Genomic DNA, 24,788 nt, shown 5'->3' on the forward strand with positions numbered 1-24,788 from the left:
TTATAGACAAAGACAGTCTGATAGGGAATGAGGCCAGAAATGTGACCACATTACACGCAAAAAAACATAAAAGGAGTGCCAACATCGCTTTAAATGTATTGTGACAAATGCCAGAAGCTCATATTAATGCATTAGCATGAATTAAGTGATATCAAGTCTATAGCAGTGCAATATGCTAGGATTACAAACAGGAGGGAAAGCTGAACATTAAGGAAGAGGGACAGTACTTTATTAAGTCTCCTTAAAAAGTCTGGTGCCTTCTAAACTCTAAAATGCCCTCTGATTCTCATTACAATTTACAAGAAATTATGATTGCTTTTATGGCATTTAATGACAAAACACAGCTCACCGTCATAATCGATAATAAATAATAAATAAAACAAATAATTTAAAAGGGAATATTCCCTTGAAGCGTTTGCCTTAAATTACCTAATCCTTTCTAAATGTATGGTCGTAACCTGATTTAATATTTGAAACAAAGCAAATGTCTTGGTTCAAATAATGAGATCACAAGCATCTAAATACAATCGCGCAAAACAGACTCCAATGAACACATACACACCGGAGGACAATTAAAGGCAATCGGGCAGAAAGACAAAGGAGGAGGGATAGTTCATCCTTAGGGTAAATATTTAACAAGCTCAGCAATTACAGTCAGGACAGAGACCTAGCATAGAGGAGAAGGGAATTACAGCCTGCTGACTGTCCATACACGCACGCACGCACGCACACACACACGGGCTACCAACTGATGCATTTTTTTATATTATTATTAAAATTAAATTAAAGGGGCCCCTCTGGACTAGCGGCCTATTTTTTAAACTGGAGATAACTGTGGCAGCAGGAGCAGCCTTAAAGCACACATATTTGTCCAGTCTCAAAGTTAAGGCTTTCCACAACTCTGTTTAAAATGAGAGAAAAATTGTATTTATTTTATAATATTTATCTTAAGTGCATAACTGTTGATTCATGTTTTTTTCAGAAATGAATGAAACAGAGCATAAAGTCATCTCAGGTCACTGTGTCCGTGAGAACATCACAGCTAAATCTCGTGGAATATGATAAATAAGGGAATCTCTCTTGTTTGCATGCACGCACACACACACACACACACACACACACACACACACACACACACACACACACACACACACACACACACACACACACACACACACACACACACACACACACACACACACACACACACACACACACACACACACACACACACACACACACACACACACACACACACACACACACACACACACACACACACACACACACACACACACACAACACACACACACACACACACACACACACACACACACACACACACACACACACACACACACACACACACACACAGCCTAAGGCTATATTTGCATAAAGAACATAGGTACATAGTGTTCACTGAGCTCCACCCTTGAGCAGTCACGCAACAGAGACAACGGTAGAATCTCAGTGCCCTCCCAGAACCACCTGCCACACTATTTTCTTCTTCAACTCTTCTGGATTTAAACTTTTAGCGGTCTTATAATTGTATGATAAAGTCAGATAATCTATGTTTCAACAGGACACAACAAATTACACAGTCCCACCTAAAGCCAAATCCCGTAGTCACTTAATCACAACTAACTGAAGTGGACATCAAGTCAAGACTGGTATCAACTTCACAGAGTCCCCCCAGTGGACAAAAAGGAGAACTGCATAAGTAGAAGCACCTTCATTCCTCCTCTATTAAGATGCTTATAAATACAAATGAAACTTAGAGTTGCATGCTTTGTGGGTTTAAAGCATGTGAATGACTCATTGCTCAAAAAAGAAGATTAGGAAGAAATGATTATGTCTGTTCTTCCAAACCACAGGAAGGATGTGGAAATACGTGTTGCTCATTTTACATGTATCTGGGCTCTGGCCACACTCCATGTTTAAATATCAGTGGAAGAACTTTGACTGTGAGAGTCAAGTGAGTTGACCATGAAGAGCGAATACAGGGATTGCAGATGTACACAGAGCCAAATCTCTCATGTTCTACTCTGATTAAGCTCATTAGCGTAGCATTAAAGCCAGCTACACTGCCACTATTAACAAGGCACCCAGCAGAGGTGTAGTAAACCGATGCTTTGGTGTAAGTGCAGATTTCATAAGAGAAGACCTTTGAAACTTTCTTATAAATTCCACCTTTACTGTTTATATCAGTGCCTTAAACGTGTGGTTACTTTCGGAGGTGAGCACAGAAGCTACTAGGCCTGTTAGATAATACACAAGCACTAACTCTTAACACACCTTCCAACACTTTAACACATTACTGAGCCTTCTCTATTCTCTATAGATGCTTCTGCTTGGCACCAACATTCCTTCACTGAGGCAGCAGTTTGCAGCCTTTATCTCTGCGTGATCCATCATCCTAAAAAGGTACCTTTGATAAGTCCAATTAACACCTGTACTGCAACTTTGCGTGATGGCTAAGCTACAAGAGCATTCGGGGTAAAACAAGTGTGTGCGTTAAGTTGCGTGACTCAGGCAAACAGGATGCCAGTTGTTGGGTGCCACGCCAAACCAAAGCAGCAGATGATGGAGATTAAAGTTACTGCATGGATCAGAGGAGCAGAGGGTGAAAGACGAGAGCCACATGTGTCAGAGAATGGATGTGTGACAAAGTTTCAGTCCCTCGCCAACTTATCAAAGAAACAGCTTTTCAAGAGGACTTTCTGCAGCCAGTGAGCCTAACACTACCTGTCTTCTGCTTTTTCTTCTCTTCATCCTCCCACTACTTTATTACAAGCCTTTTCCCTGACAATACAGAGGGAACTTGTTTAATCCTTCTTCTATATATACAACAAAAACTACCTCTTGTCTTAGGGCTGTCACATCCAGCTGTGCCAGTAGTCTCTGAGCGGATAAGGCAGCCGAGGCCACCGGCAACAAAATACGTTCTGAAACAGCCCATGAATATTTGAAGTGGATTGTGGAGCAATGCAAGTTGAGAAAATGAGGCGTTCAGTGGATGGTGGGATAAAAAGTGTTCCACAAAGTACCTATAATTAAATGTGACTACAAAACACAGCGGGGGAAATAGGGATTTGGAGTGGGTGAATAGACAAACAATGCTAATATATGCAGTGATGCTATCACAGACACCTCCAAATCATCATAAATCATGCTCATAAATGTATTAAAACACAAGGGGATGGAAACACATTGTCATATATGTCAGTTAATTGAGCATAAAAACAAATGTAAACAAATATTTCCCAAAAGACAATGTATTGAGCTAACACAGAAAAGTAGGCCTTCTATAATAAAAGCTGTGCTGTTTATGTCAGTTAATATCTCTCTCATTAGCTCATGTCATGGAGCCTAGGGGATTTCTACCCTTTCAGGGCAAGGGCTTGACTAACATAGTTTGGGGGCATGGAAGATTTTTCATCTTCTAAACGGCAAGATTTAAAGTGACAATTTCCAAAAATTGCAAAATCCTATTCATGTGTGTTTTCTGTTGGACCAGGGTATATATATTTCTAGGGATAATAATGCTTCAAAATATTAAATAAAACAAATAATATATATGTTTATGTAGCATCTTACCTTATATTAACTTTACATCTGTGTCATTTTTATAAAAAAGTTGAATAACCTCATTTGACCTATACCAGTTTACAGCAGCACATATCCCATAAACAACCCTGTATTTAAATTCAGCAACTCTTGTGACTTAGAGAAACACACACACCTCCTTTACCTGCCACTGTAAATGTAGACTTTTTACCTTTTTTCTTACCTTGGAAGAAACTCTTGACGCGGAGGTAGGACACTGCGAGGCGCAGCACGGACAGCTTGTCCAGCTTGGAGATGACATCCGGGGGGAACGGCAGCAGGCTGGCCAGCCGGTCCAGCTCAGCGTTCAGCCTGTCTCTGTGCCGCTTGGACGGGTTGGTTTTCTCATTGGTAGAGGACTGCTTCCTGATGACGAGACAGACAGAGTGAAGAGAGATAGACGGAGTTAAATGGACATCAGGACATGTGTTTGTATAGACGTGTTTTCTTTCAAAGTCATGCATTCAGCTGTAAAATAAGAATAGTTACAGCTACATGGCTCCAACTAAGTCATGTGTTTAGTTGGGACATACTTGACTACACTGAGAAGCTCCAGGCAGTGCATGACAGCAGCACACAGGCAGGGACTAACTGCACTAGTTGGAGACGTGCTACTGTGAATGACAAAGTTACTTTAAATCTCATCCACTCGACATGACCGTGGCTTTTTTTATTTCGTTTAAATGTATAATAATTATGAGTGATTTATATTTCCTAATTTAAACTCTTATTTCAGCAAAAACAAACTCATATGCAGCACATAGTGCAGCGATGTTTTACTCAAAGACTATTTTACTTTTTGGATCATAAAAAAATGGAGCACCAAACAAATGTATTTTAAATGAATTGTTTCCAAAAAGATAGCTGTCATTTTTGTTTAATATGTTTTCTCCTTAATCATGTTTTGTGTGGTTAAGAATGGCAAGCACTGCACCGACCCAAGATGAGACATATGATCAAATAAACCACATTCTGCAAGTCCCTAATTCTATCCTGTATTTGCTTTTGACTTCCCCAGTGCACAACGCACCACACTCATTTGTGTAACCACCAATGACAAGTCTTTTTAATTTGCAGTTAGATGTGTTTCTTCACAACACTAGTTAAAAGTGAGCGAATCTAAATGAGTTGAAAGTTGTCTTTATCCCTGCAGAAAACCTTTCCTAACTGACATAAATCCCGTAGGCTGTTTAAATAAATGTATTGCGACAGCTTCAACTCTTGATATTAAAAGTATTATAAATATTTCAATGTCCTCCTCAGTGCTGCAGGGAAAGTAAAATGTTCCTTGGGCACAGAGTTATTTGTGTATTTTAGTATGGGCTACGACAGAGTTACGGGCTGAACTTAGCATGATCCCATATGTAATGGTCAGCTCCAATTTCCACAGCTGACAGTTTCTGATCATCCCCAAAGCGAAAGAATACTTTACATGAAAACTTTGAAAAGTGCTGTATTCTGGTGAATATATAAATACATATTTTCCAATCCCAATATTGGAAAATATACAAAGAAAAACCTATAACTATCAAGGTATAAGCTGATTATTCAGCCGAGTACCAAAACAACATCATTATTCATGATTAAACAAGGAAATGTAATTGATAACTGGAGGCACTTATAATTGAAATCCTATCTAATCGCACATTTAGCAGACTACAAATGTAAGTATTATGTATTATTTTGACGTGGCAAAGACTTTCTTTCAGCTATGCAGGCAAAGGCAGCGCAATACATGAAAACTTTATAAATGCCACAGGCCTTCTTAAATTACCACTTCCCCCCTCCAAAATTCTTATATAACTTAGATTCACTATTCATGACATCAGCTGACAAGATGGCCTAAAAACTGTTGTAACCTACATTCAAAATGATATGTACCTAAAACACTGCCAACCAAACACATGCCGTGACTTCTATGCCTGTGGGTAAAGAGGTGTAACATGCAAAGTAAAAGAGTCAACAAAAACAACAACTATAATAATTAATAAAATAATAATTAGTGATCAAGAGGTTTGTTTTCCCCCATTTCTTATAAGATAGAAATCTGTAGCAAACATTAAGCTTACGTGCATAGCCGTATAATAATAAATGCTATATTATTAATTAATATAATTTTTACAAAAACAATGATATGATTATAGAATTGATCATTAATACTGGCAGTCAATACCAAATAAGGCAAATACCGTTATATTCACACCTTTAAGATGTTGTTCCTCTAACTTCCTGATTCATTAGCTATACCACAACATACGGTAGAGTGACGTTTTCCCTGCAGGTCAGCAGAAAAAGCACTAAACATATGTGCAACCATGTGTAGGCAAACATTGATTTAAATGCAACTTATTCAAAAGAGCTTCTTAACTGTTTTTGGACGGGCTTCCTCCTCTTTCTGCCCGCATACATGCAGTCTCCCGGAGGGATCATGATCTTGCGCTCTGTGGAGGTAACAGGTGCGCTGCGGAGGAGACAGAAAAGACGTTAACTTAAATATGCCTGGTGAGAGAAACTTTACACATGCAAGTCATTCCAGGTGAAATAGATCAAATCCCTGTATCACAAAAATTAAAGCTTGTAATACTAATTACGCAAAATATATGTCTTAATTAGTCAAATATGAGGCATATGAGGTTAACGGCTCACTAATAATTGCCAGTAGTTACAAATGACAAAACACACAGGTGCAACTCATCCAATCAATCATTAGCAACGGAAGACATGCCGCGTCGTTTAAAATAAAGAATACAATAATAATGCTTTTTAAGACAAACAATTACATAAAGATAATAAAAGCACTGACCAAAAATCCCTGGGGATGTCAATTAATTCCAGTATAGTGATGGCTGTGGAGTCACATTCACTTAAAGTGCCAAAAAGAGATGCGTCTCCTTGGATGCACCGACTCGGTAATGCCAAATGATAAATCCAAAGGAAATAAAATAAATCGCAGAGGTCCTGTATGAGCTCCGAACTGATGTTTTCATCAGCTTTGCACTGCTCGGGGCAGATGTTGGCTGATGCTTTATACCCAATTGAGTCGCCTTCACTTCCTCGCGTTTCAGGTGGCGGATTCCTCTGAATGACATGTCGAGCTCTTCGCACGCAACTCTCTGCCTCACAAACAGAGCGCCAGCGCACACACTTTCTCGCACACACACACGCACGCGCACACACGGGCTTAGTCCTCGCTGCTTTCAAGTACTGTCTGCTTCTGTGCATTTCGGTCTTTCAATATAGCTTTCCAGTTTCATGTACGTGTGTTGCAATTACGCTACTGTAATACTTAGTATAACAACAATAACTGCATAAACATTGTATCATTGAAGCTTATATACGTTTTTGCATAATTCTATAAGCAAAATTATGAATTTGCGTGTCCAAAAGCATGTTCTCTTTATTTTGTGGCCACATCATCTGTTTGGCTTACTAAAATATGTATATACGTCACCGAAAACGGTGTAGCCTATTAATGTGCTATATTGACTAAATAATGTGCATTTTTTTGTTAAGTAAAATTGAATTCTTGGTTGGTTTTTATATTTACGAGGAGCACATGAAAGTAGCAGTAACCCAACCCGACCCGAGCGCAGCCGCGCGCAGCACACACACATTTTCGGAGCAGCGCGAGGGGAGGGATCACACGCGAAGGGCAGCAGAAGCACAAACCTCCAGATTCACATCGAGGCTTTCCGCGGTCGACGGCAGTCAGGGACCTGAGGCTTTTACAACCCTTTAGAAAACAAACAAACAGTTAAAAGCGAAACCTGCTATACTTGAATATACGGTTATGGTGCGTTGGACGGGACCGGGCTTCTTTTTACCGACCAATTTATTCTGTGGACTTTTAAATTCAAGTTGGCTTTCTGGGACAGATTTGGCAGCTGCGTCAAGCTCGGTACTAACAACAGGTTTACACCGGAAATACACTAATGCCTTCAAAACAAAAGCATTACGTTGTCACCGATCTAACTACCTGATGTAGTTCATCTGTGGAGGAGTACAATTGTATTTGTATAGTGTGTTGTTGCCGGTATAGTTGTAGTGTTGATGGTGCCAATGTTGCACTTTGCCCTGTATATCATTTTCTTAATTAGAATTGGAACACATCCTCGATAGCGATATTGTTGTGTGTAGTTTTATTTTGGAATTCTAAACCGGAAATGCTATTGCAATCTGTTTGAAATCACTAAGTAATTCAATGTATGTTGAATATGGCAACGTAATTTAATTATTCATTGATCGATAAAGCGATTATACACGGTCTACGGTAAATAGAATGGGAGACGTCGTGTAAACTTGGCTTTATGGTATGCATCCGCAGACTTCCTCAAATGCATGTGGATTTACATGATACAAAACAGTTTATTCGTGCATCGGTTTACAACTATTTTAGTCATCAAAAAGGCTTATGTGGTTGCGATAAGCAATTGCACACATGCTTGAACTTTGGATAAATGTTGGATCCCATCTGGAAAAATGCCTGCAAGAAAAAAAACACTAGCAACAAATGATACTGACTTTTTGATACTGCTCTGGTTGTTATCAGAGAAAAAACACCAGGACAGGGTCCTTTCTCCATGCTTTGTGATTCTACACTGAAGATGTGTAATGTAGAAAAAGGAAGCATGGCATGTCAAATCAGGTGTTTTTAACACATGTTTCAGAGCTTTTGAAAAAGGTTTCAATGTTTTTTCTGCTTGCAAAACGTTAACCTAATAAAGTATTCCACTGTAATATTTTGTGTCTTGTCACTGAATAAAATCCAGGAATAGTCTGAGAATAAATGCAAAGTATTTTTTAGTTTGTAAGACAGTCTACTGTACTGCACCCTAGTGTACACATTCAAGCACTACACACAGTCAATACAACACACATTGCTGCTTGTGTATTTATGTGTATCATGCATGCATAAATAAACACTTTTTGTCTTTAAATAAAGATGACATGGTAGAGGAGAACCAATTTGGGGATGTAGTGCCATATGTGATCACACATGCAACCAGAAATAGGAAACTATGCTTAAGGCTGTCAGAGGCTGCCATTAAAGCCACTGGGGCCTTTAGTATCAATGCAAATCCACTGGCAACACTATCCAAGCTGCCTTCCAGATTAGCTCAGGCTTAAAGCTCCGCTAACACCGCAGGGGCAGACCTTAGCACGCGACCCTGGGTGCCTGTGAGTGCATGTCTGTGTGTGTGTGCTTACAGCAGGTGTGTGTGGTTTGATACACATTTCAGAACAATGACCACGGAGCCAAGTAGGACTTCCTGAAAGCCATCTGCCAGCTGCAATAGTATGGCTTTCATTGATTATGATGTCTGTGTTAGCGTCACCAGGGAATTTCAGGAGGCGTGCAGAGCAGGGACATGACAAGTCTGATTCTAATGGACATTCATAATGGATGGGATGGTCGATATCAGAAAAACAAACCAAAAACATAATTAACATGTAACACTATATACACTACATACAGTGGAATTTAAGTTGTCGGTCCAAATTTTGTCCATTTTAACAACGGTGCGGATATATGTGATGACCCATAGATGAGCCTGAAAGGAGAGATCTGGAAAAACGCTGTTGCAAAGTAGGAATTGTGTTGTCAGGATTTGTGGAGTATAATCCATGACAGCAGATAATGTTTAATGGACATGACCAGCTGAAGAGGTCCTGCTAGGTCAAACAGGACGCATGTTCTGAGCCTTACAGTGCATAAACACTCCAGCATGCAAGAAACAATAGTGCCGTTCCAACTAATTTGAATCCATTTGCTTTCACAAATGCTGGAACAAACCCTAACCATGATGTGTTTAATACCACATTTGAACAGATTGAAGGTTTTATAAGGACAAGGAATAGATCTGCTTTGATCGCATAAGACTGAGACTGAAATCCAGGACAAAATTAGACAATGAACTGAAAGGCACTGAGTGAACTGCATGACATGACAGCATATAACTACAAAACAGAGAAAATTCACAATTCTGAGATATGTAAAGCAGTCATTACAGATTGTTAGGGATCCAAAAGACTGCTCTTATCTTCAAGAAAATTCTAAGATTCAAATATGCTCTGTACGATTGGAAAAAAGGTGTTAATCAAAACTATATATGAGATTTTTGAGTCAAGCAAAATGGTCAGAAAAATCACTTAATTTATCTTGCTGATCTAATTTGTTATGTAAAGACACGCATATACAGGACTTATTCATCCCAATATCAACAATAGTGCAGCTATATTACAGTGTTTTTATCTCCAAATCAGTTTTTCCCTGGCTACAGACTAGGTAATATCCCCAAATGGAGCCAAATGCTACAAAATACAGGACACTTCAAACTGGTGCTTTCCTGCCACGTGTCCCCGCGTCCAGGGCTGCCAATTATTTTGAGAGGGGAAATTGTGTTTCAGTTTTTGTGGGGATAATCTTTGGTTGATATTTGGATTTGAGTATTTCGGAGGTCATTTTATGTTCAGCACCAGGGTCAGAGGGAGGTTGAGGTTTATTATTATGTCACTGCAACATCCTGTTTTAGTGAAACCCGTTTGTATTTGTGTGAGATTGTGAAGTACACACCAAAAGAAAGGGGGGCAGAGATACAGGGAAAGGGCCAAAGTGTTGTGTAACAAAGAGAATTCTGACACACACACACACACACACACACACACACACACACACACACACACACACACACACACACACACACACACACACACACACACACACACACACACACACACACACACACACACACACACACACACACACACACACACACACACACACACACACACACACACACACACACACACACACACACACACACACACACGTAAAGCCATTGCCCTGGGTGATGCACATATAAAAACCGCGCAGGCTTGTACAGCCAGAGGCCACAAAGTGAATTTCATTGTAATGACGTCCAAGCTTTTAGGGAAGATTCCCAAATGACAGGACACTACTCCATGTTGGGCAATGGAGTCCCAAACACCTGCACACACACCTGTGGGAGGACAGCACCATCACAACTCATTGGGTTTAATATTTTTCAATTTATCTTGCATTTCTTTTAACAGGTAGATTAGAGTACATTTGAACATGTAAATTATTGTGCTGACCATAGTTAAATTATCTTAAAATAGACTTTTGCAGCACATTTGCATGAGTGAATTTTCAAAGCTTCCTTAAATCTTGACAGTATTGTATATTTTCTTACACATGTACAATATACCGGTAAGGTTTAGTTTTGTCTATCCTTAGTGTGTCCTTTTAGAAGTACAATATGTACTGTGACAGGCAATGAAGATCGGAAAACTGGCCCTTAATGAAAATGTATCTCTTCTGGAGATCTTAACTCGGGGTTCTTCAGTCAGCCGTTTTTACCACAGACAGGAGACCATTTTCAGCTGATGAGGCAGATATCTTGGCTAAGACTGTCGGAATCTTACCAGTAGCAAAAGAGTTACAAATAGAGTTTTAAAGAAAATAATTTATAAAATCAAAGAAATGGTGAGTATTTACATTTGTGACTTCTTTAAGGGACCCATGATCTGTATATGTTGTTAATTTAACTACTGCATGACTACTGTTTTGACAATAATATTATTAAATGGTATTAGAATCCAATCAAAACCATATGTGAATGAATTCAATTGGGAGGAAATTGAATGAGTCACTCAATTTGCTGCCCACATGCCACAGCAATGTTAATATATTCCAAATGTATTTTTCTCTCCTGCTTTTTTTACAGCTAACATATGACTGTACATCTGAACACTCAATCTGCCACAGCCCCCGGAGAGGAAAGCTTTTCTACATTGAGTGATGCTTTTCATTAAACTCTACCCCTGTCCCCTGTCTGTCGGGCCAGTCTTTATCCAGGTCATCAAAAATTATTTCGACAACCCCAGTGTGTCACTATTTGGTCATGTTTTGGGGTCGGTCTGTGTTTAATGAAGGAGTTCTAATTTAAAACACATTCGCTTAGCTGATCTTGCTCACAGTGTCTAATGAAAACTAAACTAAACTAACTTCACTTGGATATTTGAGCTTCACTTTTAAACATAAACCTCAGTGTAAAACATAAATGTACAGGCAGGATTTTGTGACAAAAGGTTTGGAAGCAATTCATGATCCAGAATTGGACTTGCACAAGTATGATGAGTGTCCAATGCAGATACAAAAATAACTGATTTTTCAGGTATCCAGCAGATTGCCTTTCAAAAAGAATTGCATATTTATAAACTCGTTTTTATAAGAAGGGAATTGAAAAAAAAGTGAAATAATAATAGAACCATATCAGACCTTATTGAAATATTTGAAGCAGAGTATTTGTATGCTTCTTAAACTTCTCTGGAAAAAGATCTCAGTTTCAGTCGTAGAACACTTTTCTTTTTTACATTGGTTACAGTGGTTTTAAGGAGAACCTAAAAGTGAAAATTACAGCATAATGCTAAATGCTAAAACATAGCTTTTCACAAAAGTAAAAGAATCACAAGGTTGTACTGAGTAAAATCACTTAGACATTCAAGTACAAATGAGCAAGGACGCATTTTAGGGAGCTTAACATAACCATCACACATTAATAGAAGGTCACCGCCATCTTGTGGAAGTTTATTTTTGTTCTGAAGCATTTCACAGATTTCATTCATGTTTTTAATGATTCAATTCATCATCCAGATTCTTCTTTGAAAGCGTACAGAATGTTTATTCATCTTTCCACAGGCACAGAACACTACTAAACAGGATATGATATCGGTTTCATCTCATATTGATCCGACCCATGTGAACACAAACCATCCGGTGGATTTAAATCTTGGATTTTAAGTACCGAATATTTTGGAATGATGTAGTGCTTCGTAAGGACGGAGCCAGATGCAAAAACATAGAACAGGCTCAGTGGAAACTTTTGCACAATGCCCGTCATTAAATCTTAATGTATACTGCTCATAAAACAATCCCAAAATGTGTTTTTGCCAATGTCCTCTCATTCTAAGTCAAATAAAACCTTGAACTGTAAAAAAAAAACCTTATGCATCATCATGTTTATTTATCTACTAAATAAAAATCCTCTTTTTTTACATAGTGGCCTATAAGGCAAGGAAAGTTTATTTATATAGCACCTTTCAACACAAGGCAATTCAAAGTGCTTTACAAAAATGAAAGACATTAAGAGCATTAAGAAACATATTATAAAATGAAGACATAAAAGACATAAACACACTAGCAAAAACTGTCCCAGAGAATGGATGACTATAATAAACCTTTGCTTATATCCCTTTTTTCCCTCACTTCATATTCTTTTCTCATCAGTGCACCTTTTAAGTCTCAATCACAGTATCACTAATACAGTACCTGTAAGTATTTTTTATTGTTATACTCGTAATCTGTCTCTTTCTTTCTCCTGACTTACCTTTCCGTTTTAACAACACATAGGCTGTGTCTCTCACATTTGTTCGGATACTCTCTACTCTCAACCCCCTTTGCGTAACCCTTTTCGCTGCATTAGCAGTAGATTTTGCGACATTTGTGCGTTGCAAATGATTCTGCTTTGGACTCAACCAGCCCCGTCATACCTTTCCTGCTTTAGGATCCATAAGAGGAATTATTTAATGGGGTTGATCCTATAAGCAGTTTTTCCAGGGTCTTGTTGGTTGTTTTGCTGCAGCATCCCATTGCACGAGTAGTCTGGGACACGTCCAGAAGACTCCATTTAAGTCGTACCTTGGCTGTAGGTTGCCAGCGTTTTAGTCTTATTCTAAGTACCTTTGATGTACTGTTGCACATCTGGGCTGCTGGGCTACCTTTTGTTGGCGGAACGAACCTGGTGTCTCATCCAACCTGTTGGTGCTAGGGAAAAAAGGTGGAGAAAGAGAAAATAAATCAGATAAAGTGGTAGGGAGACAGATTATGATGTTGTCTTTGCATGTTTACGTGCTCAAATTCCACTGGATTTGATAACTTAGTTTTTTGACACTCACAGCGTGATTCACCTGGTTGTCTTGTGTTACTGGCGCTGCTACCAAAGGAAGACTGGAAGTTATGGATGGTCTCTTGAAGGATCTGCCTTTCACGGCCCTGATGACAACCAACAGCAGTATTAGAACAAGTTAACATTCTCAGGCAAAGATGATACTAATTCTGTACTTATTCAAAGCATTTCTGCCCATCTCTGCTCTCTATAGTTAGATTACAGAGATTGCTGGAAACAAAGTTTTCCTGGAGAGAAAACGTTTTTTTCAAAAGTATGCACCTTCCCAGCATTGAGCTCTGATATGGCAGCCAAGATCTGTTGTCTGGGTCCGTCTGTTTTAATGCCCAGCTCCCTCAGGTCTCCATCTGTTAGAGTCAGGAACGCCTCCATGTCCACCTAAAAGACGAGAAAAAAACACTGTATGAACTATGTGCAATAAATTAGATATCTACAACTTTCACCTCAATATGAGTGCAAAACTGTTCAGTCCATGCATTCCTTTAAAAAAAATGATGTTATGGGAAAGGCGGTCCATTTGCTTTGAGAACAGAACAATCAAAATCGAAAGAAAGAGACAGACTTTATATTTGAAGGAAAAATGTATTGGAATTCAATTTTGACAAATACCTCCTGTTCCTCAAATATGGGCTGGTATTTCTCCAGGGACAGTTTCTTCAAAATACCCGACAACTCGTCTGGAAAAGGCAAGAACATAAAAAAAAAAATGTTATGATTCGAAGATAAAGGGGTTGACACTTGTAACCTCATGTGTGTTCATTATTATATGTCAAGATCTAATGAGCACAAAGTGGTCCATCATAAGTGATCAAGAATGAGTTACCAACAACTAATTACTGCATAAATAATAAAAGCTTTCCCTTAAACATCAGCCTACTTGCTAAATAAGTGTGGAATTAATGCTTGTGCGGTGGCCAAACATGTTGCAAACAGAACGATGGTATCACCTTCATCCGTTATGGTTCCACTGCTCGAGCCACCACTGCTCTTGGAGCGAGGATGGGAGGAGGCTGAGGACAGAGAATCTCCCGGCCCGGTGGGGGGCTTTGGCGTTGGGGAGGGAGACGGAGTCAGAGTGGGCGACGTGCTCTTGGATGTGGAGGAGTTACCAGACTGAGGTCTCTTCTTTAAATCCATCTTCTACAAAGGAGAAGGGTGGATTCACTGACACTATAGAATAAACTTTTAAACACTTTTTTGACACTGTTATGACAGAAGAGAACACACAGACCCTTCTGGAGTGGATGTCAGGAGCGACCAGGCTTTGGTGGGAGTGGATTTCAGGGAGGCTGATATCAGGCAGCGGCAGGCGGTCAGCTGGGGGGGGCACTGAGGGTTGGCTGTGGGTCTGGCTGGGCGGCTTTTCTGGAGCCTGTGTCTTCACATCTATCAGGCCCGCTGCTCGCTTCCTTTGGGCTGCTATCTGGGAGAGAACACTGTCTGCGCTGCCCCCTGGTGGACAAAAGAGTATGTTACCAGATGGCTACAGTTAACTAAGTGTCACCGTATGTTTATTAATTTGTGTAAACCTGAACGGTTGTGCGAGTCCCGGTTGATTCCTGCCACTCCATTGGAGCCTCCTGAAGAGTGGGGGGAGTGGTAGTGACCAGAGTTTGAAGGAGAGGATGAGGAAGGGCCTTTAGGGATGCTGGGAAACTTTATGGACCTGCTAACCACACGACTGATAGATGTCTGAGAGAGGAGAATATAGGAAAAAAGACATGTGAATGACATCAAACATGGTTTTATACAAGCACCAGTCCTCTGACAAACAAACACTCACAATATCTGAGTTTCCACTGCTGTTCAGCTTCCTCTGGGGTGGCATGGGCAGGCGGGGTGTTTCGCTCTTCCCCTCCCTGAGGAGACGCGAGCGGTCAGAGTTCCACGGTTCAAAGTTGGACGGAGGCAGGAAGGGAGGGATCACCGCTTTGAGTTTGTCATTGGGCAGACGGGTTAAGGGCGCACCACTCCTGAGCTAGAGGGCATAGAAAACGTTGTTTAATAACCCAGTAACGCTCTTGGTCTAGGTAGGGTCATTTATTCACAACAAGCTTAAAAAGTTTAAATCAAATCCAACCCTCCTACCATTGTGGTTATTAGAAAGTCCTCCTTTTCTGAGTTTGCCCTGCCAAGACCTGAAAAGGGAACAATTAAATTACATTTACACATTTGACCTCCTTGTCTTTTGATATACAACGACTGTATGACATCTTTCCGAATTCAAGGATCAACATGAAGATATGCAGTCACTCCCCACCCGTGAAAAACAATGCCAACATTTAAAAGCAGCAGATCACTCTGGAGCTACACAAGGCACGAATAGACTTGATGTGTGAAATTGGTAGAGTTCCCCTGATAATCTAAACATCTTATTTGTTACAGACTACAGTAATTGTGCTCTAAAACGGATGAAGAATTCATATTATTCTCTGTCTCACCAGAATCTTTGCTCTTGACAGCCCAAGCAGTGTTGTTGTCGTTCCCCCCCATGGCAGAAGTTGATGCCAGCGCCGCATTAGACACAGCAGCCTGCTTCCTATCCGCCTTCATTGTGGCATCCAATGAAGCTTCAGCATCGTCTGGAAATGGAGCCAGTCGGTTGGATGAAAGACTGTGCCTCAGTGTGTGAGTCAACTTAAGCCGACGGAACCGATTGGACATCCGGCTCCACCAGGACTGGAAGGAAGTCCGACATGTTAATGTGATTTTTAGTTTAATATAATTGATCAGTGTTAGATGGTTTGGATTTGTATTCACAGGACTTGTCCTTTACCTTTAGGCCTCCCTTCTCGTCAGGTGGCACAGGGACGTTGTTGAGGGACTGTCGGCTTTTGGAGCGAGTTATTAATGCTTTGCCACGGTGTTTCGACTTGTCCTTGTCTACTTGCATACAAACTGATGCTAACAGACGCACCAACTCTGTATCTAAAAATATCCAAAATAGGAAGAGAGAAAATAAATAAGGATTCACTGAGTAAAAACATTTTTTTTAATCACAAGTACCTCCACACTATGTCCCAACTAAAAATTATTAAGATTACTTGATAAAAGAGACAAATACCTGCTATTATCTTTTCAAATGGGTTCTGCTGTTTTCACAAATGGTGGATTTATGATTTTGTAATAGTTCTGCTATTTATATCATTTTTGGAAGGGAAGTGTTTTAAACAAGAGCACATTTTCTCAAAGAGGTGTTCGAGTAAAGTGATAAAAGTGGGGGGTACCTGGGTCGTTCAGCAACATGACCAAATCAAAGGCTGTGTATCCATTCTTAGCTCGGAGGTTGACATCAGCCCCTTGACTCAACAGGTACTTGACAATGTCTTTATTACTGAAAGGAGGAGGGAGACGGAGAACACAAAAGAAGAGTGGGAAAGTAGGATAAGGTCAGCAATCATAAAAAAATTACCTTTGATCAATTTACCTACAATTATTTCCTTCTTACCCATGATAGGTGGCCTGCATTAAAGCGGTCCACCCATGGACACCGTCTTGTTTGTCTATGTCGGCCTTCTTATCCACCATCAGCTGCACCACCTCTAGCTGACCACTCACTGCCGCGATCATGAGAGGCGACGCTCCCTCCTGATTGGATGAGTTCACCTGAGTAGGATCCTCCTCCAAGATCTCCTTGACCAGCTGTGAATTTCCTGAGTAAAGAAACACACATGTTTTAGTACAAATCCCATTTTAATGTGTTTAGTTTTGATCTTTGAATGTTCAATTTAACTCACCCAACTTGAGAGCACTGAACACATCTGGTCTTCTTCTCTCATCGTCTGTGGAGAAAGTCAGTGATATACTGAAACAACAGTTCTACTTGGCCTGACTCCACATAGCTCAGCATCATCTGTGTGTAAGTGTGTGTGAGGAGGGTTATGTAAATAAATATTAATCACTGCTGAGCTCCCCACTCACAAGTGTACTTTAAAAATAGAGAAAGAAGAAACACATTACACTTAAAGATATATTTAAAACATGCTGTAAAAGGAAAATGTTCAGTGCTGCCAAGATTGTTTAATACATTTAGGGTAAAACCACTAAATGATGTTTTACCTATAATTTGTAGCCCTGCCAATGGCACTGCTTTTACATTAAAGTATGTAACCATTTATCGTTATTGATTGGTAGCTTACATGTAAGTGTCAAACAGTGTAGCCAGAAGTGAGCTCAGGTTAATGTTTAGTTTCAGAAGGACATATCATATGCAATGTCCTTTCAAATTAAAATAAAAGGCTTGTATGTAGAAAAGAAAACTGAGCTAAGAGCTGCCGGTGAGAAGAGCTATTGAACATCAAAGAGGCTGACAGCTGCCATTGTTGGTTTTGTTCACACATCAGTGATAATTGCATTGCAAAACAGCAACACACAGAGAGGTTGTCATTTGTAGATATAGGTTGAAAAAGAGACAGATTTAAATTCTCTATTAAACTGAATAAAAACACAAAAATAAGTTCCAAGAATTCAACTCATTTTCAGACTATCTGGGAAGGAAGCCTTACCTGTCTGTGGTCGCACAGTGGTGATGGAGTCCAGATAAGCCTTGATGTCTCTCTGTTTAAGCTGCATGGCTAGTTCAAAGGCCGTCTTGGACAGAACATTGATCCTGTCTGGGTCCGCTCCTCGCTCCACCAGCTGCTGAGCCACAGCCACCTACGAAACACACCCACTTTATTTATCAAGATATTCCAAAGATACACATCACACACAATCCGTCCATCTGGTTTATCTATCCATTGAACCCACCTTCCCGCTGAGGGTGGCCACCATCAGTGGTCCCCAGCCAGTGGTCTTCTGAGAAAAGTTGACATCAGAGCCCCATTCTAGCAGCAGGCGCACCGTGGCCTCGTGGCCATGCTGAGACGCGACCATCAAGGCTATGATGTCCATGAATTCTCTACCGCCACTGTCTCCTAGACAGCTTTCACTTCCTCCAAAACCGTTCCCACTGTAAAAGAGAAAGCCACATTAGTTTGGAAGAAACTGATAAACAAAAGTTGAAGACTACACTTTTTTTTTTAAAGGTAATCTAAATTTTGTTTTGTTTTAGTTTGTCTGGCATAAACAGCCCCTACCTGCAGCTGTTGTTGTTGTTGCCGTTGGATACTGCCTCTGCAGCAATAGCAAGATGATCGTAGTCATCAGCGTAGGCCCCGCTCTCCAGGAGTAGCTTGACTACATGCGTGTGTCCCCCACGAGCGGCCATAGTCAGAACACTTGCACCGAGCCGGTTCCGTCCGTTAATCTCTGCCCCGTTCTCCAACAGGATGTGGGCTACAGTCAGGTGACCAAACCTGGGTGGAGAATAAGGGACAAATAATAAGAAATGCGGTTTAAGTAAACATTTCTTCCTAGCTTAAGAATCAACTCTCAGGAAGTTGACAAGGCACAGTCCTACTTTCATTATGTCAATTAAGTTATGTCACAATTTTGAAAGGAAATGTGAGCATCTTATAGATTGGCACACAAACATGAGAACTCTACTTATAGACAGCTAGACAGGTGTTGTTCATCAGACCGTTGCTGTGACCCATTAGAGCAAACACATGCAATGTTTGCATTAATAACAATGCTAGTAGATATTAATTATCTATCCCTTTTTAACCCGATGAAAAGATTAGTAAAGATATGAACACGATTTGGCCTCAGACACCAAAATGCACCAAGAAAAAGGCTAAAAACATTCAAATTGAACTGAATGATTAGAATAAAGCTTATTGAATTGTAAAAAGAAGATAGTAAACACATGATGCTCCGCCAAACTCCATGCAACCAAAAAAAAGGAAGAAATGTGGCCGTTTCTAGTTGACAAATTAAAGAGTGGCTCCTGATAATGTCTTCACTGTATTGTGAAGTTTTTACCAACACCAGCATGAAATGACAAACTTAAGATCACCAGAGTTTTAATGAAGGTTGGTGAGTCCTTCTCCTATGACTTTAGAACAGTGTTATGAACTCCAGCACGCAGCCCCACCTAGCAGCCTGCATCAGCGGGGTCCAGCCGTAGTTGTTGCGGCTATCCACCGATGCCCCCTTTCGTAGCAAAAACCGGACCAGGTTCTCATGACCGCTGGCTGAGGCAAACTGTAGGGCGGTGTTCCCCTCCTCGTCCGTAGAGTCCACCGGTACCAGAGACAACATGTCCACGGTATTGCACTCCGACCCCACTTCTGACCGCAGCCTGCTCTGCCTCCCGGACTCTTTTGGGGCTCCGGGCTCCAGGATACCTCGGGCTGTTTCATAGTCCCCCTCGTCGCAGGCACGGAAGAGCAGCAGCGAATTAGCGGGGACACCAAAATGCATCTTCTAATTTAAAGTGTGTCTCCGTTCCCATTCAACTCCAGTTAGTTGCATCGACGGTCTATAACTTTTCCTCGGTCACTTGGCGGCGGCCTGTGATTGGAAATCATGACGCACAGCAAAATAAAGTTTAAACGTCGTGACAATTACTACCCTTATTTTTCTCGAAAACTAGAACCAGACAACCATCTTTATGATGAAAAACACTTTCGTCCTTACTTAACGGGTTTCAACAAAACAACTTCTGGCAACTAGCCCCGGTTCCGTTACTTGGTTAACCGACACACTTGACTTCCGCTTTTATCTTTCAAAATAAAAGCCTCATTATTTATGCAATGGAATTTGTATTTGCCCAAGAACAGTCAATCACGTGTTCTTCATACAATGCCAGCCAGGAATGTAATATGCATAACGTAGGCTACACTCATGTCATTAATACACGCTTTTCAATGTTTTGAATGCTATTATTGCTTTTCATACGTGGATCAAGTTTGAGTGTAGTCAAGTTAGTAATCATGATAATATACTTGTTTTATTTTTTTACATTTTTACCGGATGTAAGTGTCTGCCTCTCTTGGGTCAGTGAAAATGAAATATATGTATGTCTAATATGTAATGTCATTTAATTGAGTCTAGTCTGTCTTTCCGGATGCATTATTTAAAAATTAAAACAAAGACAATTCAACAACTAATACAGTTTTTGAACACAATTTTTATTCTTTAGCCGCACTTACAAACATATAATATAAAAATGTAGGTTGCTCCCGACACACTTGTGTCTTTTCAATGTTTTATTCATGATTCATACAATGTATTGTCAATGAAAGGTTGCTGGACCTTTTCACATTGAACACACCTCAGGTGTCCTTGTTGGCAGGTGTTCCCACTTAAACAGTAATTAACACAGCCTTGAGGATCCTTTAAAAGAAGCTTCTTTGGATTCTGAAGAAATTGTGGAAAGCTACTTGTTGGAGACGCTTGTTGCAGTTAGCAGGTATTAACTGTGGTTTGGGTGTTTAATTTTTTTATTTGTACTTTGTGCTACCTAATTGTTAATGACGACTTTTGTCTATGCTTTACGTCTACAGTTGCTTGAAGAAATCTCACGGCATACATATCCTGAATGTACCTGAATTTACCTAACTAAAATCATGTGAGTAGATAACTGACTTGTAGCTTATTGATTGGTAAGATTTAAACCTAATCTAAAATGAAATCTCTCTGCAGGATGTTGTGGATTTCCTGCATGCTTATTGGCTACATAACCTGTCATCCTATACAACAAGGTGAGACGATATTGCCTTAAGATTTTTACAATAAAATGGAGTAAAGTGCTAACATGTTTTTCCTTTTGAAACAGAAGCTGCTGCTCCACGCTTCATGCATTGGCCACCCCCTTCTAACTATGGGTATTGGGGAAGAGGGGCGAGTTCTGACCTGGGCAGCAGCTCCCATCTACCAGGTGTACCCGTACCGAGATCGAACAAAGCTCCTGAACTTCCTGCTCTTCAAGAGGCCAGTTCCAGTGCTGGCCCTGGCAATTACAGGGCTCCAGATTTCTACCGCAGCCCTAACATGGCTGTGGTTAAAGAGGACTATGCTAGTTTAAGGGATGAGCGCTATAACATTCCTGTGGTTCGTGAACCTGAGGTTGCTTATGCAGCGTATAGATATGACACCAGTGCTCCAGAGGACAATGTTGGTAGCTATTATAATTTAAAAGATGCTAGTTTGATGGATGGGCGCTATAACAACCCTCAGGTCAGTGAGGTTGCATATGCAGGGAATGGGTATGACAGCAATGCTCAATTTGTCGGCTATGGTAGCTCCGCTAGTACTGAAGTAGGGGGTGGTTTGAGCTCTGAACCTGCTGGTGAAGAGGAACCTGAGCCAGTCTTCAGCGAGGTGGCTGGTCTGGAGCCAGTCTCCTCCTTTAGCTCGCGTTCGAGATACCAACGCAAAAGGTCACAAGCTGCTCAAACCCGCTACATCCCAGGAGAGCCTGTTCCCTGGCCCATGCCACTACCCAGACACAACGGCAACCCCAGGGAAAGTGCTGCTGGTAACGCTCAAAGCAAATATGTCTTCTAAAGACCTTGCTGGTAAGACACAATTTGCTAAATGCCCTGTTTCTGTATCCATTATCCAACTGATGATTCACAAATGTTTTTGCTTTTGCAGGTCTTCAGTTACAGATGACTGACTGCTGCTTTTCTTAATGTCAATATACCAATAAACTGTGCTTTCACAAAGGCTTTTGTAAATCTGTCTTTATTTTTGGAATGTTGCTTTGGTGAAATTGCAAAACTTTTACAAATGCTTTCAACTTAAACTGCAGCAACCAACTGCTCTGTAGAAACCGTGAAAAGGGGATGGCCTTGCGTTGGTTTGGATTTAGTTTTATTTTTTTAAATGCTTGTGTTTACAGAAGTATTATCATTTTTAGCCATGGGACACAAAACACGTTTTCATTTCAAATCTTTATTTAACCAGGTGAATCCCAATGAGATCATCGATCTCTTTTTCAAGGGAGACTTGCAGCAGTAGGTTGCACATGAAGACAGAAAACAACAGAAAAACTAAAAGGACATCATACAACACAGGTTTACAATGTACATATCAACATTTACAGGTACCAACAGTATCAGATAATGCATCTATCCGTGCTTTAAAAACAGGCAGTGGAAACCAAATTGCTCAGTTTGCAGACTGTTCCAAGCAAGAGGAGCTGCGCACATAAAAGCTTTCGTCCCTAAGTGAGTCCTAGCACTTGGCACATGTAACAAAACCACAACATGAGATCTCAGGCAATAGCTACTTGCAACTCTCTGTGTGATCAGAGAGCAGATATAAGACGGGAGTTTACCCAACATGGCTTTATATATGAACATGTACCAATGAGTGAGCCTCCGTACAGTAAGTGATGGCAAACCTGCCTTGGCATACAGGGTACAGTGAGGAGTACGCGCTTTACAATTTGTCAAAAATCTCAGCGCACTGATAAGCGGCATCTAACTTGATCAGGTAATGGGCAGGTGCATTCATATACACCAGATCAGCATAGTCCAGCACAGGTAAAAAGGTCACAGTGATTAGCCTTTTCCTGGCCTCAAGTGAGAAACGGGACTTGTTTCTGAAAAAGAAACCTAGCCTAACCCTCAGCTTTTTAAGCAGATTATTGACCTGAAGTTTAAAAGAGCCAGATACCAAGGTATTTATAACAGGCAACCGCCTCAAGTATTTTTCCTTGTTTGTAGCCTTTATTTATCCATGTAAAAAATCCCATTGAGATCAACGATTTCTTTTACAAGGGAGACCTGCGCAGTAACAATATCCAAAGTGGTCCCTGGTGTCTTTTTGGCTTTTGAAAATAGCATTACCTTAGTTTTATCAACATTTAAAAGAAGCTTTAGTTCAGAGAGCTGAGTCTGAATAATATTAAAAACAGCCTGCAATTTAACAACAGCCTCCTTAATGGAGGGATCTACACAGTTGCCGATATAGTGCCAGATGCTGTGGCAAGGCAAGGAGGTAGCTCATTACGGATTTCACCGGTGGATAACGATTTAATGGCTTTCCAAAATGTTCTAGGATTATTTAGGCTTTTTTGTGGTAACTGACAGATAATACTTAGACTTAGCACTTTTGATTTGCGATGTGAAGCTATTTCTTAGCTGCCAAAAACAAAGCCATTCTACCTCTGAGCCTGATTGCCTAGCCTTTGCCCAGGCCTTGTTTCTCTCATGTAGGAGACTAGACAATTCAGCAGAGAACCAAGGATTGTCTCGTCCCTTCACTCTAAATTTACGCAGGGGTGCATGTCTATCAATAATTTCCATAAAACCAAGATAAAAATAAGACCATGCAGTTTCAACATCATCACACAGATCGATTTTCCCCAATCAAAACCAAACAGATCATGTACAAAACCCTGCTCCACAAAATGTTTTGTTTCTCTCTTTATGATAATGCGAGGTTTACCCTTTTGGACTTTTGTGTCCCTAATTGTGGCTACAACACAGTGATCACTCAAATCATTAGCAAATACTCCCACAGATGAGTATTTATGGGGAACATTAGTTAAAATGAGATCAATTAAGGAGGATTTATTTGGGGACTTAATATTTGGGCGAGTAGGACTGTCTGCAATCTGAGTAACATTTAATGAGATACAAAGGTTTTTAAAATCCTCTGACACTGTAGTTAACCAGTCCCAGTTAAAATCGCCAAGTAGCACTATTTCCTTGTAGTCAAATTGAGATAAAAGATTTGCTAACGAAGACAAAGATTCCTTGACTGCTGAGGGGGGTCTGTAACAGCCCACCACCATGACCTGTTGACCCTTTGCCACTTCAATATTCAAGGCTAAACATTTGAGTTGCTTACTGATTTGGAAACCAATGTGGTTACACAGCTACGCCAATGGTACAGCGCCCGGGTAGCAATGGGAGTGGGGGGGGGAAGGGGGATGTCCGGTGCCTTGCTCAAGGGCACCACGGCAGGGCAGGAGGTGAACTGGGACCTCTCCAAGTAGCAGTCCACACTCCATATTTAGGTCTGTTCGGGGACTTGAACCGGCGACCCTGCGGCTCACAGTCCAAGCCCCTACTGACTGAGCCACTGCCGGACAAATCTCCTGTACCAAGGCTTTCCATCAAAAACCACAACAAATAAATGAATGAATGAATGCTGCTTCAAACACAATATGTAATTGAATTTAATTGAGTCTAGTCTGTCTTTCCGGATGCATTATATAAAAATTAAAACAAAGACAATTCAACAACTAATACATTTTTTGAACACTTAGTATTTTTATTCTTTAGCCGCACTTACTGTACAAACATATAATATATAAATGTAGGTTGCTCCCGACACACTTGTGTCTTTTCA

General features: G+C 40.5%; 3 protein-coding genes across 5 annotated transcripts in view; 1 reads left to right on the forward strand and 2 right to left on the reverse strand.

Annotated features, from left to right (window-relative positions):
• ahrra (aryl-hydrocarbon receptor repressor a) overlaps positions 1-6,695 on the reverse strand; it is a 56,282-nt gene extending 49,587 nt beyond the window's left edge. Inside the window, exons 1-3 of the mRNA XM_034132601.1 lie at positions 6,410-6,695; positions 5,975-6,067; positions 3,791-3,972 (exon numbers count right to left, since the gene is read on the reverse strand). Of these exons, the coding sequence (XP_033988492.1) occupies positions 3,791-3,972; positions 5,975-6,036 (244 nt within the window). The 5' untranslated portion in view covers positions 6,037-6,067; positions 6,410-6,695. The remainder of the gene's footprint in view (positions 1-3,790; positions 3,973-5,974; positions 6,068-6,409) is intronic.
• Positions 6,696-12,191: 5,496 nt separating this feature from the next.
• LOC117483902 (ankyrin repeat and SAM domain-containing protein 6-like) lies at positions 12,192-20,131 on the reverse strand. Of its 2 annotated transcripts, none has more exons than XM_034132239.1 (18): positions 19,573-20,131; positions 18,674-18,892; positions 18,345-18,546; positions 18,101-18,251; positions 17,333-17,377; positions 17,044-17,248; positions 16,823-16,929; positions 16,372-16,523; positions 16,037-16,274; positions 15,684-15,733; positions 15,379-15,573; positions 15,125-15,287; positions 14,827-15,047; positions 14,543-14,735; positions 14,205-14,272; positions 13,857-13,973; positions 13,597-13,681; positions 12,192-13,453 (listed from the first exon to the last, which is right to left on the reverse strand). In XM_034132239.1, the coding sequence occupies exons 1-18, from the start codon at positions 19,899-19,901 to the stop codon at positions 13,404-13,406; spliced, it is 2,790 nt and encodes a 929-aa protein (XP_033988130.1). In that variant the 5' UTR covers positions 19,902-20,131; the 3' UTR covers positions 12,192-13,403. The 2 variants fall into 2 exon arrangements, with proteins under 2 accessions (XP_033988130.1, XP_033988129.1); XM_034132238.1 differs by having other exon boundaries at positions 13,585-13,681.
• Positions 20,132-20,802: 671 nt separating this feature from the next.
• Positions 20,803-22,151, forward strand: LOC117483905. Of its 2 annotated transcripts, none has more exons than XM_034132242.1 (5): positions 20,803-20,892; positions 20,987-21,051; positions 21,126-21,184; positions 21,262-22,000; positions 22,080-22,151. In XM_034132242.1, coding segments are annotated over exons 2-4 (789 nt in total). In that variant the 5' UTR covers positions 20,803-20,892; positions 20,987-21,049; the 3' UTR covers positions 21,990-22,000; positions 22,080-22,151. The 2 variants fall into 2 exon arrangements, with proteins under 2 accessions (XP_033988133.1, XP_033988132.1); XM_034132241.1 differs by having other exon boundaries at positions 20,838-20,892; positions 21,259-22,000.
• Positions 22,152-24,788: the final 2,637 nt, after the last annotated feature.

The sequence above is a fragment of the Trematomus bernacchii genome, unplaced genomic scaffold (genome assembly GCF_902827165.1).
Source record: "Trematomus bernacchii unplaced genomic scaffold, fTreBer1.1, whole genome shotgun sequence".
NCBI lineage: Eukaryota > Metazoa > Chordata > Actinopteri > Perciformes > Nototheniidae > Trematomus > Trematomus bernacchii.